Source organism: Halichondria panicea, chromosome 11 (assembly GCF_963675165.1).
Source record: "Halichondria panicea chromosome 11, odHalPani1.1, whole genome shotgun sequence".
In the NCBI taxonomy this organism is placed as follows: Eukaryota; Metazoa; Porifera; class Demospongiae; order Suberitida; family Halichondriidae; genus Halichondria; species Halichondria panicea.
In genome coordinates, this window is record NC_087387.1 from 6,132,380 (window position 1) to 6,150,557 (window position 18,178).

General features: G+C 41.0%; 4 protein-coding genes and 2 long non-coding RNA genes across 7 annotated transcripts in view; 5 read left to right on the forward strand and 1 right to left on the reverse strand.

Annotated features, from left to right (window-relative positions):
- Positions 1–18,178, forward strand: part of LOC135344131 (scavenger receptor cysteine-rich domain superfamily protein-like) — a gene marked incomplete in the record, with an annotated part of 804,697 nt that overhangs the window by 158,825 nt on the left and 627,694 nt on the right.
- On the forward strand, positions 1,994–5,201 carry LOC135344245 (uncharacterized). The gene is made up of 6 exons (XR_010397371.1): positions 1,994–2,152; positions 2,479–2,747; positions 2,902–4,381; positions 4,508–4,709; positions 4,764–4,882; positions 4,940–5,201. It is a non-coding gene; the product is annotated as an uncharacterized LOC135344245 (long non-coding RNA).
- Positions 9,750–11,558, reverse strand: LOC135344215 (uncharacterized). The gene is made up of 2 exons (XM_064541404.1): positions 10,938–11,558; positions 9,750–10,351 (listed from the first exon to the last, which is right to left on the reverse strand). Exons 1-2 carry the CDS (start codon positions 11,323–11,325, stop codon positions 9,858–9,860), a joined length of 882 nt encoding a protein of 293 aa, XP_064397474.1. The 5' UTR covers positions 11,326–11,558; the 3' UTR covers positions 9,750–9,857.
- On the forward strand, positions 11,608–17,444 carry LOC135344219 (proteasome subunit alpha type-1-like). The gene is made up of 12 exons (XM_064541410.1): positions 11,608–11,743; positions 11,878–11,922; positions 11,996–12,040; positions 12,433–12,593; positions 15,517–15,605; positions 15,802–15,872; positions 15,950–16,033; positions 16,180–16,225; positions 16,292–16,371; positions 16,609–16,680; positions 16,765–16,833; positions 17,265–17,444. Exons 1-12 carry the CDS (start codon positions 11,741–11,743, stop codon positions 17,325–17,327), a joined length of 828 nt encoding a protein of 275 aa, XP_064397480.1. The 5' UTR covers positions 11,608–11,740; the 3' UTR covers positions 17,328–17,444.
- LOC135344272 (uncharacterized) lies at positions 12,600–14,615 on the forward strand. The gene is made up of 2 exons (XR_010397417.1): positions 12,600–12,890; positions 12,958–14,615. It is a non-coding gene; the product is annotated as an uncharacterized LOC135344272 (long non-coding RNA).
- The window catches only part of LOC135344170 (USP6 N-terminal-like protein), a 30,733-nt gene continuing 30,007 nt past the window's right edge, over positions 17,453–18,178 (forward strand). For both annotated transcript variants that reach the window (XM_064541314.1, XM_064541313.1), the window contains exon 1: positions 17,453–17,602. The gene's annotated coding sequence lies outside the window, so the exon portion shown is untranslated. The remainder of the gene's footprint in view (positions 17,603–18,178) is intronic.

Below are 18,178 nucleotides of genomic sequence, written 5' to 3' on the forward strand. Positions count from 1 at the left end.
CCTCGTTTTGCTCACCTCCTCAATTAAGTCATTATTGCTGATGTCAGCCATTATTTGAGGTCAAAGTCCTTTTTTTGGGCTGACATTGCATTATTTTACCATGTGCCATGTTGCAAGTTGCATTGTGCACCAAAAATCCAGTGCGTAAAAAAATTAAATATAATTATTGTTCAGACTCTGTCCTTTTGTGTATTTTCATCAGTTAAAAAACAGGATATGACATCATCAAATAATGGGATAGTGAGTAATGAAGACCTCCCTCCCTCATCGATCGATCGGGGTTGAGCTAGTATTCTCATCTGAAACAAGTATGCAACTAACAGTGGCCTAATGTATATTAATACTATACATTATACATGCAAACAAAAGAGTAATATACGTACGCGTATATAGTTCATAGACTAGGTTACAGATTAATTATTATAATAGCTCTATATAGTTTCTGTGTATACCTTTGCCCTATTAACTTGAAAATAAAAAATAAACTACCACTGTAACGTAGCCGGGGCTGTTGCCTAATGAAAGGCAAGCAGGAGGGCTGTTGTCTAATAACTAGTGAAAGGCAGCAGGAGGGCTGTTAGATACTTCACCAACGAGACCAACTGACGACGAAAAGTAACGCTCATATAATTATAGTGCTAGTGAGGTAACATTTTTTGTGGCCGCCGTGCATTATCTTTATAGAGAAGATGCTTTTGCCAATTGTTTTATAATTATAAGGAATGTTGCAAACTGCACTGTGCTATAGTGTTTCTTAGCATGTAATGTGTATTTATTAAACATAAAAAAAAAACTACCACTGTAGCCGGGGCTGTTGACTATCACAATGAAAGACTACAGGAGGGCTGTTGACTATCACAATGAAAGACTACAGGAAAGTGAGCCACGGCCGGTTTCCCGGCCACCCACTACAGCTCCGGAGCCCCGGTGTCATAAAATTTTAGGCCCCCATGAGATTGGGCCCCCCCGGCCTAGAATTTTAACATTTTAGGCCCCCCATTAACAGCGCAACAGCGGTAACATTATGTGACAGTGCATTCTAAAAATACACCAATACAGTCTTCTATGGTCTTCACAGTCTATGCAGTGCCAGTTACTGAATGCAGCTCTCCTCACACACACACATTTCATGCATGTACAGTAGTATACCACTGGTCTCACAGCCATCACACTGAACCATGTCATTCTATGAATCAGGCCTCATGCAGCACGAAGCACATAGGTGCCAACTTTCCCGAATTGGTCAAGACTGTCCAAGATTACCCTAGCTTGTCCCGAAAGGAAACTGCTATTGTGATTCCACCATGATACAACAGTTTCTCTCTTGACTTCTATCTGTGATTCCACATTACTTGAGAGCTGAGCCAGTGATGCTATTGGAGCATCCCCACAACAATTTACATCTTCTATGTATAAGAAAACATGGAGGAAGATATAAATTGTTGTCTTTGCACTGAAATTGTATGTTTTATACTTTTTTGTCCTGAAATTTGGCTGAGAAAGTAAGCACGAAGTTGCAAATATGGCGATATAGCTATGCAACAACATCGATTGTCTTACAGGCAGATCCAACATTGCAGAGCTGCATCAAAGCATTTAATTAACTCTTATAGGTAAAGCATGAGTAACTTGAAAGGTAAATCTTCCTTCACTTTGAATTCCATAATAGAATAATAATGCAAACATTTTTGCTACTTTGATACAGAGTCTTTGCATGCATGCAGTCTCTTTGATGCTTTGTCAACTAATAGAGCTAACCTTACCATATTATAATATCTCTTTGACTTCGTTCTATCGTGCAGAAAAGGATAGCAGAAGAGGGGGGCCTAATCTCACAGTGGGGGCCTAAACATAGGGGCCCCAAAATTTTATGACACCGGCCAACAGTTTTCGAACAGATTTGTTTACTAATTCTATTTGATGCGCACCTTCGCAGCCCCTCCCCTAGAATTTAGCCACACCCCTATACATCTATGGCGCATGCGCACTAATTTATATAAAATGCTGAAGCAGAAGCTGAACCTCACATTTGCAGCAAGTTTGCAGTATCAATGTGACTGTCCATCATCTCTGAGTCTCTGCAAAAGTGAAGTGATCTCTTCAACATGTCTCTACATCTCAAGAAGCGCTACTCCACCTCTAAACCTTGCAGGTGTCTGTGTGTGTGTGTGTGTGTGTGTAGTGTGTGTGTGTCTGTGTGTGTGTGTGTGTCTGTGTGTGTGTGTGTCTGTGTGTGTGTGTGTGTGTGTGTGTGTGTCTGTGTGTGTGTGTGTGTCTGTGTGTGTGTGTGTGTGTGTGTGTGTGTGTGTGTGTGTGTGTGTGTGTGTGTGTGTGTGTGTGTGTGTGTGTGTGTGTGTGTGTGTGCTAGCTATAGGATCAAGGAGTCACCAAATAATGTTTTACAGTACACAGTAATAGTTTAGAGCTGTTGCTTGGTCATGTATTATTGCTAACCCTCGTGTTGTCTTGTTCTCACAGCTGCAAATGTCCACTAAAGCTCAACAATTGCTCTTATTCGATTCGATTCTTATATACGCCCAGCCACGAATAGATAGTGTTCATCACAACACGAAATTCGAAAACGAACGATCAACAACAACAAAAAGCACTCGACAGTCATCTCATTTATATCAGTATTATGTTAGAGAGGGGCCCCTCACAGCAGTCAGTATCTTTATTCATTTTTGTGACAGCAGTATATCACAACAAGTGGCAGTATCTGCTCTTGAGCACTGACTAATTAAATGGTGAGAATTGGCTACTGTGATCAAGCAGTGAGCTAGCTATCACTTGTCTAGCCATGCATGTGTGTCTAGCCATGCACGTGTGTCTAGTCAGCATGTGTGTGTGTAAGCTGTCTTGTGCAACTTTTCAATAATACATGCTGATTTATTTCTACAGATCTGACAACACGAGACCACTGGGTGGAATATTGAAGTCAAGTCTATCCACTACTGAACTATTGTGAACTGATGAAGTCTATCTGAACTATATTGAAGTACTGAAGTCTATCCACTACTTATGAAGTCAAGTCTGGAACATTTCTACTAACATCACTGACACTGACACTGGCTATCAACACTGCAGATGGTGGTACTCACGCACAGGCTGGTTGTGGTCTGATAGTTATAACGAGCCTTATACGTACTGTATATCAAGCCTTAACTTGTGTCTACTAATGTCTACCCCCTAATAATCTATTTCTCGCACTGCATAGTTCTTGCTCTGGGGGACCAACTGGCAGATCTGACACACTGCACTGCAGATGGTGACATTTCAAGAATCTACATGAGTTGTAGTTTGCATTAAATATTGATAGTTATCAAGCAAGCCTGGTATATTAGCATGTATGAGCACTATCAGGCACTCCTGGTACTATATTGATGTGTCCTAATCTATTTCTTACACTACATGGTTCTTGCTCTGGAGGGGACCAACTGGCGGAATTTGTATAGAAAAGACTCTTTTATGTCCGACACACTGGATACTGCATGGCAGCATATCGAGAACCTACATATCCGTTGTGGTCTAGCGATTAATATATTGAGCCTTACACCATTCTATCAAGCCTTGTGTATAATCGTACATGTATGATTACTACTGATGTGTCCTACCCCAACAACCAACTGCTTTACTATAGTCTGTCTCTTTCAAACCTTGCATCCCTGTAGAACCACTCACCAGCTGCATGTATTGTGTGCTTCAGACGTACCTATAGTATACTTCCTATAACCCTATTCTAACCAAATTCTCCCACTACATGGTTCTAGCTCTGGAGGACCAACCGGCAGAATTTCTAGAAAGACTCGTTTATTCGACATGCTGGACGAACTACTTATGGCATTTCACTATCAAGAATCTACATTAATCGGTTGTGGTGGTCTGACAATTATTCTTATTTGAGCCTTATACAGTAACAAGTCTTGTGTGTTACATGACATGAGTACCTAACCCCATGCATGCATGTACCCCCTAATAATCTATTTCTCCCACTACATGTAGCTCTGGAGGACAACTGGCGGAATTTCTATATAGAGAAAAAACTCCATATTACATCTGACAGTAGAGGGACTGCTGGTGACATCTACGTATTGGTTGTGGTGGTCTGATAATTAATTCTAAATAATATGCTTTTATATATAATTATACAGTTCAAGCCTTGTGTATTGTAATTCCATGTATGAGGTAGTACTGCGTATGTGTCCTAACCCTACCCTTCACACTACATGGTTCTGGCTCCGGGGGACCTACTGCACCGGGAGAGAGTATCCATCATGTCACATACTGAAGTCAAGCATGGAACATATATCTACTGATGTACATCACCAAATCCCACAAACACTGATGGAATAAGCAACAATGTCCTCCTCCTCAACCACGAGTGAGTGTGTAATCTGTCCTTCCTTATAGATAGCTGTGTGTCTTGATCTGTAGGAGGTAACTTCTTATTGTCCCTTTGTGTGTGTATATGATGCATCTTGCTAACCCCTCTCCCTTGTACCCACAGCTAGCTGCTGCAATGAACCATCATACATAACTCATCACAATCATACTTTTGGGGCGCCCCATCATTTTTCATTTCCTTTTCGTTTGTCATACTGTAAATGAAAAATGAACTCGATCTACTGGTTCTCTGGAGGGGGAGTGGTCAGACCACACCCTACTACAACTGTGGCCACACCCACATGATGGCCACACCCTCATGTTAGGTGGGTGTGCGTATGATACCCTACATGTATGTACACGATGCTTTGTCCCTGTAGGCAACAGCAACTCCTACATGAGAATCTCCATTGGATAGCAAATTCTAACCACCTGGATGTAACTAATTAGTCTCGTGGCCAGACTACCTTCTAATAACCTGGACTGGGACAGCCTCTAGGTTGGTTATTGCTGCCTTAACTGTATTCAATTGAGATATCACAACCATTTGCTACAGATATCCCAGATGGTCCCATGGGTGGATGGGCGGGGGGCCAGCGATGCAGTGCCACATACTCGCGACGGTGCTGGCTGTCACACTGCATAGAGGGAGGACTCTCTCTCTGCATGGAGGGAGGACTATCTCTCTGCATGGAGGGAGGACTCTCTCTCTCTCTCTGGTGTGCAAGAGCACTGCAAACTGAACAATAATTATGATAATGAACATACAAACATTATTGAACATAAATTTTTAACATAAAATTTTACGAAAATGAAAAGACACTTTTAAGTGTTACTGTGTCGACCTTTACCAAATTAATTTTGATTGCAGCGCCTCCCCTATGTGTAGATTTAGCTCCACCCACAATGCAAATAATGCCAATTTTGAAAACAAAGTAAGCCTCTGTGAATCTAGCCTCTACACAGGCTCTCCTTTTTCTGTTCTTTATCACGATCGTTCAATAAAATAAAATACTGTCTTAATCGTTCAATGAGATAAAATACGGTATTAATTGGAGGAATAAAGAAAGAAATAGACGTAGAGTTAGGAAGTCGCGTGAGGGTAGAAGGGTGGTAGAAGGGTGAAAATGAGCGTGGGCATGCTGAGCTAGAGATGTTGGACTGCCCACGCAGATATCTATGACTAATAAAACTTTGCCTGCAGCAAGCTGGACATGGACTTGGAACTGGAAGTTTGCAAGCACTATAGCTAGCTAGCTATATACTTTAGGGTTAGCTAGATGATCTACTAGTCTAGATTGTGTGTTCAGATTCTATCAGACTATTACCTTTTCTTGTGTCTTTCTACATGCTAGTATAGATCAAGAATAGCTTAGTCATCATTATCATATAGCAGGTAGCTACTGCCACCAGAGCTGGCCACGCTGGTTCTCTGATCTGACTTGCAGCACAGCTTGGGTGGTTGTCTCAGTACAGTTTTATTAACTCTGAATGCGTGGGAGAAATTAATACCTTACGTCACGATTGTGGGCTACATATCGCCCACGTTCATAAAAATCCTTGTGGATCACGCGATTTCCCAAACCAGGCCTTACTTTTTCTTAACTGTACGCCCATTTCTTTCTTTGCTGCCTCACTATGTCTTTCTTGTGATTATGGATGAATAGTGACAACAGCAAGAAAAAGTAAGGCCTGGGAACGAGGCTACTGTGAATCTGCTCTTTTATAAACAAACCAGGTGTCATAAAATTTTAGGCCCCCATGAGATTGGGCCCGCCCCGGGCCTAGATTTTAACATTTTAGGCCCCCCATTAACAGCGCAACAGCGGTAACATTATGTGACAGTGCATTCTCAAAATACACCAATACAGTCTTCTATGGTCTTCACAGTCTATGCAGTGCCAGTTACTGAATGCAGCTGTCCTCACACACACACACACATTTCATGCATGTACAGTAGTATACCACTGGTCTCACAGCCATCACACTGCACCATGTCATTCTATGAATCAGGCCTCATGCAGCACGAAGCACATAGGTGCCAACTGTCCCGAATTGGTCAGGACTGTCCAAGATTACCTTTGTCCCGAAAGGAAACTGCTATTGTGATTCCACCATGATACAACAGTTTCTCTCTTGACTTCTATCTGTGATTCCACATTACTTGAGAGCTGAGCCAGTGATGCTATTGAAGCATCCCCACAACAATTTACATCTTCTATGTATAGGAAAACATGGAGGAAGATATGAATTGTTGTCTTTGCACTGAAATTGTGTGTTTTATACTTTTTTGTCCTGAAATTTGACTGAGAAAGTAAGCACGAAGATGCAAATATGGCAATAGCTATGCAATAACATTGATTGTCTTACAGGCAGATCCAACATTGCAGAGCTGCATCAAAGCTCTTATAGGTAAAGCATGAAAGGTAAATCTTCCTTCACTTTGAATTCCATGATAGAATAATAATGCAAACATTTTTGCTACTTTGATACAGAGTCTTTGCATGCATGCCAGGGGCGTTTCTAGAGATTGAAGCAGGAGGGTGCTCAAAAGTACAGGAAAAAAATGGAGCCGCGCGCATAGCGCGCGCGATTTTACGCCCCCGCATTTATTGCGGCGTATCTTTCACATCCAGCTCCTCCCCCATGCAGCCTTGCAGCAAAAAAGTACAGCACACTGCCCAAGAAAAGAGCGGCTCCTACTATTCTCCTCTAGAGCTTCTCTCTTCCATTCTAGTTCTGTTACTATGTTACTAGACAAAGCATCTAGCTACAATAATTTTTCTGTGTATCTTCTTGTAAATGACAATATAATGTATAATGTTGTAGTTTGTAGCCCAGAGTAATCTATAGTACCGGTACTATAGCTCATAGTTCCCTGCTAAATACACTCAAAAATGGGATCTAATGCATGCATAGCGTGATAATAAGACATAATTATGAGTCAGTCATCTTGTAGGATCTCCATGCACTATTCTTCTGGGGAACATCCTAGCAAACTGGTCAATCACAATGGGGATGTCCAGTCATTCTAGTGTTAGTCATTGCTTCTCAGTATCTCTCAGTGGAGCAAGAGGTGACTGGGATAGTGCAGAGGATCTATTATGCATGCAATTAGCATTACATAACAACATTGGAATGGCAATACCGTATAGCGGGTATATTTCGAGGGTATAAATGTTCGCGGTTTTCGCGGATTGAGCCTCTACCGCAAAAATTTATACCCACGAAAATTTATATCTTTATTGAATAGTAGGCGTGTTCAGTATTATTGACCACACCTATCGACAATAAGAGGTGCCTCACCGTTATAGGCTAGGCCTGGATTCGAGGCTAACGGTGTGGTGGTAACAGCTGCATGTTGATGTGCGCATGCGCCAAAAGGCTGGAACTCAGACCACAAAAATAAAATCTGCGAAATCCTTTGTAATGGTCCATCCGCGAAAATTTATACCCTCGAAATATACCCGCTATACGGTACTGATTGCTCAATTGGGCGTGGTCATGACTTGGGTCAATGAGATTGAGCTGCACAGTTAGCTAGCTAGCTACTGAGTGATACGATTAGTTTCATGGTTGTCTGGGAGGACAGGGGGGTGCTCAAGCCCCCAAAGCCCCCCATTGTACACGCCACTGCATGCAGTCTCTTTGATGCTTTGTCAACTAATAGAGCTAACCTTACCTAATCTCACAGTGGGGGGCCCAAAATTTTTAAAATTCTAGGCCCGGGGGGGGCCTAAACATGGGGGGGCCCAAAATTTTATGACACCGGTTTATAACCCACACGCTACATGCATGGGTGCAACAAATCAAAAACGTAGGAGGAAGGTACGAAGGGGATCTTTTAACCTCTATCCCAGGCCGCACTGAAGATGCTTAGTTGAAGGAGGCCGCCCAGCTACTATAGTAGCGATGTCAGACCGATTTTCATTTTTGCTATTTCTAACTCCTATGTATTACTATCTCTTTTGAACACTCTAGGCAAACCAGAAAAACTTTACTGCACTGGATTTGGTCAAGCGAATGCAGAGATACAGCGTTTTGAAGAACACTAGTCAGGGAAAAATTCGTACAAAAATTTACCGCAATTTTAATGTACTTGGGCGGGACTTATGAAATTTGTTGTTAATACCGGAAATGATCTTAAAGTTAGCATATCTGCTGAACCGCTTGGTCTATTCTCTTTTAAAAAAGTATGAAATGGACACTCAGGACTCAGGAGTTAACATTGTAACCATTTGATATCTATTATGAAGTTTATAATGTTTCTGTAATGTATATCTTTATGATGTCCCTATAATAGTGTGATGTCTCCTGCTTCAGAGAGTTCTTTTGGATTTAAAGTAACCATGCTATCTTTTCTTTTGTACAGTATATTGTATCATGTTTCAAAACTCTCATCAATGTCCACCTTACGCTTGTATCTGTTTCTTGATCTTTAAAAGCAACTTTTCTGTCAATTTTATTTGGTCTAAATAATTCGTTTTTAGTGTGATGTAGATTTAAGGCCATACAACTATAAATCTATGATACAACTCTGTTGACAGCTTTTAATTAATACAGTAGATTACTCTTGTCTTGTTTCGTGTGCAAATTGAATTAGTTCTTGCGATTTAATAGTTTTGTAGGTTACATTGTTGTCCCTGGAATTCTCTCCAATCTTTCTTGTTTCTTTTCAACAGAGGCTTTCAGATTGCTTCAATAATTACTTTCAGTAACTTCTAAGAACTTCTAAGAAATAAATACAGCTATTGGTACACTTGGCTTGATTTTACTGCATTTCTATTCTCAGCTCCACCCATCTATCCATGCAATATGTGATTCCGCAAGAAATAAAAGCTTATTGTAGCAACTTTTTGCATAATCTGGAGAGAGTTAGAGATGAAAGACATGGTCACTTGTGTTTTTGTTCATTTTCATGTTTGGTTGACAAAAATGATGATCACACCTTTGAGAAAAAATCACACACAGAACAAGCGTCAAATGCTAAAATCATAAAAAACTGTTATAAAAATCAAATTCTACGCTATTTTTTACTCCTGGGAACAGCTGTTGTTTGCTAGACTCTTCCAGGGCTTGCGGAAAGTCCTTCTTGTTCACTCACTTTCTGGTCCCGTTTCTTACCATTGAATTTACTGTACGAAAATATACGCCCACGCACACTTCCGGTCTGACATCTCTAACTATAGCAGCAAAATAGTAGCTTTATGTTATGCTTTGGCACCTCAACGGAGCTAGGCATCAGCACACCCGCTGCTTTTCTTGTATAAAGTGACAAAGGGGCATGGCTACTATCCAAGTGTAAAAATGAACATGCATACAACCAAACTATTTTGGGTCTGGCTTCCGAGACTAAATTGATTACAGCGTTTAATAAAGCTATTTTCATAAGTCACATAATTACTACGATGTACAATAAAACACAAAAGCAAAAGTAGTAATTATCAAGCACACACTATTAATCATGCAGTCAGTTAAGTGTACATTCCATTGATGAGGTAGTCCACATTCCTGAATTTTTTACGCCGACGATCGCTCCAAACCTTCTGAGCCAGCACGCCAACCACAATCACCACGATGGCAAAGCAGACCACACCCACTATTATCACTGCTATCATTCCAGAGCCACCATTTTCAGTGGGAACAGGGTTAACAGGTTGTTTCCCGTTGGCGACTGCGTTAGTTTCAGGAGCTTTCGAATTAGAATCAATTTTTGATTTGCTTGATTCGGAATTTTCAGTGATTAAGTTGTGATCCGTATTTTGATCGTTTGGTTTCGATGTTGTGCTGGCGGATGATTCTGCATGGGACACGGGAGTTGATACGGGAGTCGAGGTGGTATCGGACTGGGGCAGTTTGCTAGTTGTAGGGGTTGGATGTGTGGGTGTGGACTGTGAGGGTGTGACGGTTGTGACAGCGTGGGTGGAGGTGGGAGGGGGTGTGGTCAATGGAGAGCCATTCTTTTGTCCTGCATAGAGAAATAATCATAATAATAATAGTATCTGAGGAACGCTACACTATAATTATACCACGTTAGGATAAAGACACACACATTACCATTTTCACATAATTGTTTTGCATTTCCTGTCGCACTAGCATGGTGGTGCCAGCATTATTATTACACGTTCAGGCTTCAATCATCCTAGCACCTTACACTACACCTCGAGCATTAAGGGCCGTACACTTTAATGTATACAACATACCACACTAATGAGCTAATGTAGTGAAATTTAAGAAGGTAGAATTAGCAATATCCACCTGGTAGGAAATATGTGGCTACATTCCCTGGAAACAATAAACTAACATGTACTGTATACAGCTTCAACTCACAAGCTACATGTACATGTACGGAGGCTACTAGGTGTACAAGCTACATGTACATGTTCGGTACACGTCACATGCACCAGATGCTCACTTGTTGACATAATCCAACGATGACTGATTGCCAAATTCGGGCATAATTACATAAACCATGAAACTGCCACTGATTGGTCAATGTGTAGGAGTACACAATAACCACTCATGCACGCTAGGTGTACGAGCACATATCTCACCTTCTTTTCCTCCTTTCCTGCCTCTAATCACGGCACTCGTGAACCCACTATTTGGTACCACAATACAATTAGACTCAGAATCGCCACAGCTAACGAAATAGCAATTCTTTCCACTAGTAGATGAACCATCGTTCTTGAAAAGTGCGAAATCACATTTATCTATTCCACAACACTCGGCTACACAGGAGTCCATAGTGTCCATCCATTGGCCGTCTAATAGTTCAGCCCCGAGAGTAATGGACTGCTTGATATCGATTATTGTCGATTGCCTTTTCTCTACATTTTGACAGAGTAGTGTGTCCAGCGCTGCAAAGAGGTCAGGGAAGTGCGAGGCTTGCGCTGACAGTAGACACAGGGATATAAGGAGTAGAGTAGTACTTGAATACATGGTTGCTGTGTGTTGATTTGACTTGATATTTATAAAAGGTTTGCCGGTACGGTACGGTTTGTTGATGGGTTTAAAACGCCCTCACAGCATCTGCGAGTGTCTTGATTAGTTCTTGTCTTGAAAATAGTCTTATCGATGGTAAAAAAGCTTCTAAACTCTTACAGTACATACAGTGGAAAGCTAAAAAAGCTCTCGAAAAAAGCTAGTGATAAAAATTGTCTTTACTGTTGATTAGTCACGCCCATTTTCCGAAAGAGGGCGTGACATGGAAGCTAATGTGGGCGTGGCTCAAAAGCATTATAATTTTTCTCTCTAAAGCTAGTTCTATTCGTATAATTACAGACACTACACGCTGCACAAGAGCTCTCCTCAGAAGACATCACATCTCTCCTCCACCACAGCTTTGAGAGAGACCATGGTAAGTGTGTGTGCTGTGATAGTGCTCTGTAGGAAGACTAGACATGCAAGTGAGGATTGCATACTGATAAAATTGAAGAGTGGGGTATAATTAGAACAATTTATTTACTAAATCGTGCATACATTTCTTTGCAGTTCAGAAATCAGTATGACAATGATGTCACTATATGGAGTCCGCAGGTGAGCCATCCAATGATTGCATTGTGTTTATGTCTGTTTGTTTATTGACCCGACATTTTTATTTATTTTTCAGGGAAGAATTCATCAAATAGAGTACGCAATGGAAGCTGTTAAACAGGTACGATCCCTAGTTAATGTAATTACAGCGCCACTCTAATTATACGAAATTTCAATATTTTGTCCATAATTATAGCACTATAATTATAAATTCATGTGCATAGCCTCAAATTTTCCTGGTACATCATTGAGTACACCTCTTAATGTAAATTGAATGCTCCTATGAATGGTTGCACAAATAACTTCTCAAGTACGATATTAGGAGGTCCAATGAGTGTCCCCATTCCACACAGGGCTCTGCACATGTAACACCACTGTCCCTGTTCCACACAGGGCTCCGCACATGTAACACCACTGTCCCCGTTCCACACAGGGCTCCGCACATGTAACACCACTGTCCCCATTCCACACAGGGCTCCGCACATGTAACACCACTGTCCCCATTCCATACAGGGCTCTGCAACAGTTGGTATAAAGTCTGAGACTCATGTTGTGCTAGTAGCCCTCAAGCGATCATCCTCTGAGCTCTCCTCTTATCAGAAGAAGATCTATCCGGTGGATGATCATGTTGCAGTCTCCATTGCTGGCCTCACCTCTGATGGCAGGGGACTCGGGTGAGTGGGTCAAATTGTTCTTTTGTCTCTTTAAGTTCCCTTAACTTAAATTTAGAAATTAAGCTCTCTGTGACTTTATATGCTAGGTCAGCATGCATCTCAAAAAAAAAAATGTGATGAAAACGTTTGTTAATCCAATGGTCTAAGCAAAAATTATTGTTGATTTGTATTCAATTTCTAGCTCTGTACTACACCGTCGTTGTGTGTTGCTAATCGATTTTCTGGGCTTATATGTTTTGACATTAATAATAATTATTACATTTACTTAAGGAGATCTGAGACTGCCACTGCTTGAAGGTAGTCACTGTTACTTCTCTTTCTCTTTGTACTAGCACTAAAAGAGCCACAGTAGCACTGCTTGAAGGTAGTCACTGTGCAGTAGCACTGCTTGAAACCAGTTCCTTACTAATAACTATAAACTTCTCTTACACGTGGCAGATTAATTTATATTCTACATAGTGCGCATGTTCTTCAGCTCAGCATATTTGGTGGGTCAATAGTGTCGGCTCCAGCTAATGATGAGCCTGCAGGGTGTCATACAGGGGGAAGGAGGGATATCCCCCCCTAAAATAGTTATGACTGAGTGTCCATAGCTGGCAAATTCACATTGAAACAGTTGACCTTTTTTTAGCAACATTTTCTGGTTACTTTTCTTATTTCTCCCCTCTACTTCAAAATCCTGTATGACACCCTGGCCTACCATTCGAGCCATTTGGTCAGTTTTTGACCGATGACAGACTGTTATGATCCTCACTGAGAAGTGTACATTCGAGCCATGAAATAACTAACTACTGCGTTTCGTTTGAACTTTTATGCTCAGATCTAGCTCATAAATAATTAACGAGCAAAGAGTTCGCTGTATCATTATGTTCTAATTTATCGGACAGCAAAAAATAAGGAAATTGTCCGGTTATAATTGGAACATATTTTTATAGAGCTTGCGAAGTGTCCGAACAAGCAAGCAGCTGCATGTGAACTAGATAGAACAGTGTGCGACTGAGTAGTTGCACTAGCTATCTTAAAACTAGCTTCTCAAAGCTATCTAACTGCAGCACTCTAAGTCTTACTTGCCGTCTATGAATGTAACTAACGGTATTTAAAGCATCAGAGTGTCCGTTGTATTAGAACAATGAAAATTGTCCAGAAGAATGTCGGGGATAATTAGAATTGTCCGATACATTAGAAGATAAGATATACAGTAATCCATCTTATGTAGTACATATAATTATGTATAAAGCTAGTTTGTATGTATACACAGGAGTGCATTCCTGGTATAAATAGGTTTTCCTAAACAACCCTAAATATTATATATACCTATAATTAGAATTTCCGAATTTCAAATTGCTTTGTCATAATCTGAGTTTAAACAAGAGCTATCATAGAGCTACTAGTGTATTGAGGCTAGAATGGCAGAGTGTCCGTCAGTTGGACCACACCCAGTTATAGAGCAAGTCATGGAAGAGTATGATTTAATACCAGAAGAAATCCCTGAAGAGCCAAACTTTGATCCAGTCTATTTTAAAGATAAAAGGGTTTTGCAGAAATTACGGAAAAGAAGCATGCGTTATTTCCACACAAGAGCCTTTGCAGAGTTTCAATGTGAAGACTGTGATCGCGGCTGGCCTTCAGCTCGTGGTTGGTCCATAATGGATCTCTTAGAGCAGAATATCTGTGTGTTGTTTGATCAAGAGTGTGGGAATCGGAAATGCTACGGAAGGAATAGCTGAGCCCATGTACAATGATGAATCTATGAGGCGCATGGCAGAGTTTGCAGTGGAAACTTGTCTACGGCGACTTTATCCCGATGACTATGAATATGACCCTACTAGGAATGATGGCTCCAAGTTGACCTCCGGAGCACATCATGAAGACGAATGTGACGCGTGCCAAATTCTGGGACATAACTGTCAGGACTAATCTGAAACTACATTTTTAGTTGTGTTGTTTATATACTTACCTAATGTTATGTTGAACCCCAGCAAAGCACTCTTTTTGTATCATAATTATACCATCTAATAACTATTGTCATCATATGCCATTGCATATATACACACAGCAAGTTCATGCCTACCTGTATTTTAGCGTGAATATCTTGAGTGCAAATAGTACGTTAGTCCCTTCTTATGAATATATTTACTTCAAGTTGCTTTGTCATGATCCAATTTAAACAAGAGCTATCATAGAGCTACTAGTGTATTGAGGCTAGAATGGCAGAGTGTCCGTCAGTTGGACCACACCCAGTTATAGAACAAGTCATGGAAGAGTATGGGCTAACACCAGAAGAAATCCCTGAAGAGGTTCCTTCTGATGATGATTCTGATGAGCCAACCTTTGATCCAAAAAGTTTTAAAGAGAACTCAGTTTTGATGAAGCTACGGAAAAAAAGCAAGCGTTATTTTCACACGAGAGCGTTTGCAGAGTTCGATTGTGAAAATTGCGATCGCCACTGGCCTTCAGCTCGTGGTTGGTCTGTAATGGATCTCAAAGATCGGAATCTTTGCGTGTTATTTGATCAAGATTGTGCGAAGAAAAAATGCATGAGAATAAAAGCAAAAGCTGAGCCCGTGTACGAGGATGAATCTATGAGGCGCATGGCAGAATTTGCAGTAAAGAAATGCTTGTTTAGACTTTATCCCGCTAAGTTTAAATCTGATCCTACCAGGAATGATGGCTTGAAGAAGACTTCTGGAGCACATCACGAAGACAAATGTCAAGCGTGCAAATCGCTGGGGTTTAACTGTGGGGCATAATTGTCAGAACTGAAACAAGAGTATTAAGGAAACTACATGTATAGAACTTTAGTATCTTTCTAGGTGTTTTTGTTGTTCGTTTCTTATTATTATATTTGAAGCCAAGCAAGTCACTCATTTGTAATAATGATAATTCTACCATGTTACATTCAACATTGCACACACACACACAGCAAGTTCATGCGTACCGAGTGCCTCAACTCTCGCTACGTGTACAGCACTCCACTACCGATATCACGCCTCGTGACAGCCATTGGAGACAGTATCCTGTATACACACACACAGGGATGTGCCCACACTGGTTGGTGGTAATGGCTGGCTGGTACTAATCACCTCTTAGGCCGATAGTGGAGTAGCAAAGTACACAGCTGAATTGAGATTAGAATAATTATTGCCACCACTTAAATACTGGTTTCTGTTATGCTAGTTGCTTGTGTTGTCCTTGACACTTTGTTCAGAGATGCAGGTCTGCACACAGTTTTATGGACGGAGACCGTACGGAGTCGGAATGTTGGTGGCAGGTTATGATGTGAGTGGATTGGTCTGGTAAAGGGTCATCACTCTTGCCCATGTATTATAACCCCTCCCCCCCACACACACACACAGTCACTGGGTCCACACTTGTATCAGACGTGTCCTTCCTCTAACTTCTACGACTGCAAAGCAATGTCTATCGGAGCTCGATCACAGGTGAGTAGAATAATACCAGTGTTGCATAAGCGGGTGAAGTTTTACTTGCTCCAAGTTGGTGAAAGATCACCTGCCAACCTGCAGTAAAGGAAACCCTGAGACTCTGTTTGTGTGGCAGTAATAATAATGCCATTTCCCTCGTGCAGAGTGCCAGGACTTATCTTGAGAAGCATTTGGACGAATTTAAAGACAGTAAGTTCTAGCACCATACAACACTCTGTGCATACATTTTCTTATTTCCCCCCCCCTCTTGTGTAGGTAGTCGTGACGACCTCATCAAGCATGCACTGCTGGCATTGAGGGATTGCCTACCCAGTGAATCAGAACTGACGGAGAAGGTGAGCGCTTACTATTATGTGTGTGTGTTCCAGCTGTAACTGTTCAAAGGTTGCATATGCGACGAAACTAACAGTTTCTGTTGGCTTCTAGCTACGTTCCCTCGGATTTTGATTCGTGGATTTGCAAACTAAAGCTTTGTTATAGCAGTTTGACTCGTAGTGAATGAAGGCTGTTGCAGTCTCTTCAAAATCATTTTTTTAACTGGTCATGTGACACAAGCCCCTCCCCCTATACAGAATGTGTCGGTGGCGGTGGTGGGTGGTGGTCAGGACCTCATCATGTATGAGGATGACAAAGTTCAACCATTTGTATCCTCCTGACTACTCAATAACTGCATGACATGTGTTCTCCTCTCAGTGTGTGTGTTTGTTCCCTGACTATTGACCTCTTAGCTGGACACTCTGGACTCCACTAAGGGAGGAAGGTCGACACAGCCAGCTGCTACTCCTGCTGCCGCTGAGGTAAGCAATCAGTATGGCTATTAGGGATGTGTTATTCCGTTGTTTTGGTGTCTGTCTTTGAGAGCCTGTCATTTGTTTCCAATTATTAATGCATTCAATAGCTCTCAGAATTACCTTTCCAAACTAATGTGTATACAAAAGAGTCAAGTAGATACAAGTTCTGTGATAGTTAAAATCCACCGAAAACAGGAAGACTCTCTCACACTTGGTCTGTATTAAATCACTTCTTAGGAAGTTTACTTTGTTAGGTGATAGATTTAGGTATTAAGATTGAGGATTGAGATAGCCATTAGAGGATGGGCTATGTATGGGTAGTGTCTAGTACAATAGAACACTGTGCTTGTGTGTGTGATACATTGTGCCTGTGTGTTGTGTGTGATACATTGTGCCTGTGTGTTCTATTATTTCAGTATTGTATGCTATCCGTGCAGGCTAGTGAGGGGGCAGAGGAGGCCACACCCACTGAGGAGCAAGCTATGGACCAGGACTCTTAGTACATGCAGTAATATTATAATAGTGTTTACACCATGTACCAGTAATAGGATGGCAATGTTATTATAACGTCATGTTTTGTAAATCATATTCATTGTGTATTGTAATATTGTAATTGATCTTTTTGCTCGTTTAATTGGATATAAAGATGGGTGTGTACGTGTGTCATATTATTTACACACAGAAAGTTTTGTTTGAGAGATACAAAGAACGTTTTATAGCGAGGGTCGGTAAACAGCTACCACCAGTAGTTTTATAAAGAGATATTCCACAAAAGGTGAGTAGTATAATTGAGATAAAGTTCTGCTTGAAAGTCACATGGTTTTAATTAGTTGCTTGTAGGAATAATGAATAAATAGACCCCCCCCCACACACACACACACACACACACACCATGTACCAATGACTACCAGTATTATACAGGGTCTTGTTAAAGTGGTCGTATATAATTATTGTGTGTATAATGGCGTACATGACATGACAATAATAATAAACTCCATTTATAGAGAGTTGTTGTTGGTTGGCTATTAGTTTCACTTTGTGCGGTCGACACAACACGATGGCACTATCACTCCCAAAGCTTATAATAAATATAGTAACAGCATTATTTAATTAAGTGTGACAGATGCATGCATGCTAGACCAGTTACGGAACATTTGGTTTGTTCATTAACCCAATACAAGCCCACATTCCAGACCTGTGGGGAATCTACTTCCCTGTACAGTAGAGCTGTGTAATATATCACTCTTCCCTGTACAGTAGAGCTGTGTAATATATCACTCTTCCCTGTATATAGCAGAGCTGTAGCTACGGTGGTGTAATAGCATGACTGGTTATAATGATGCGGCTGTTT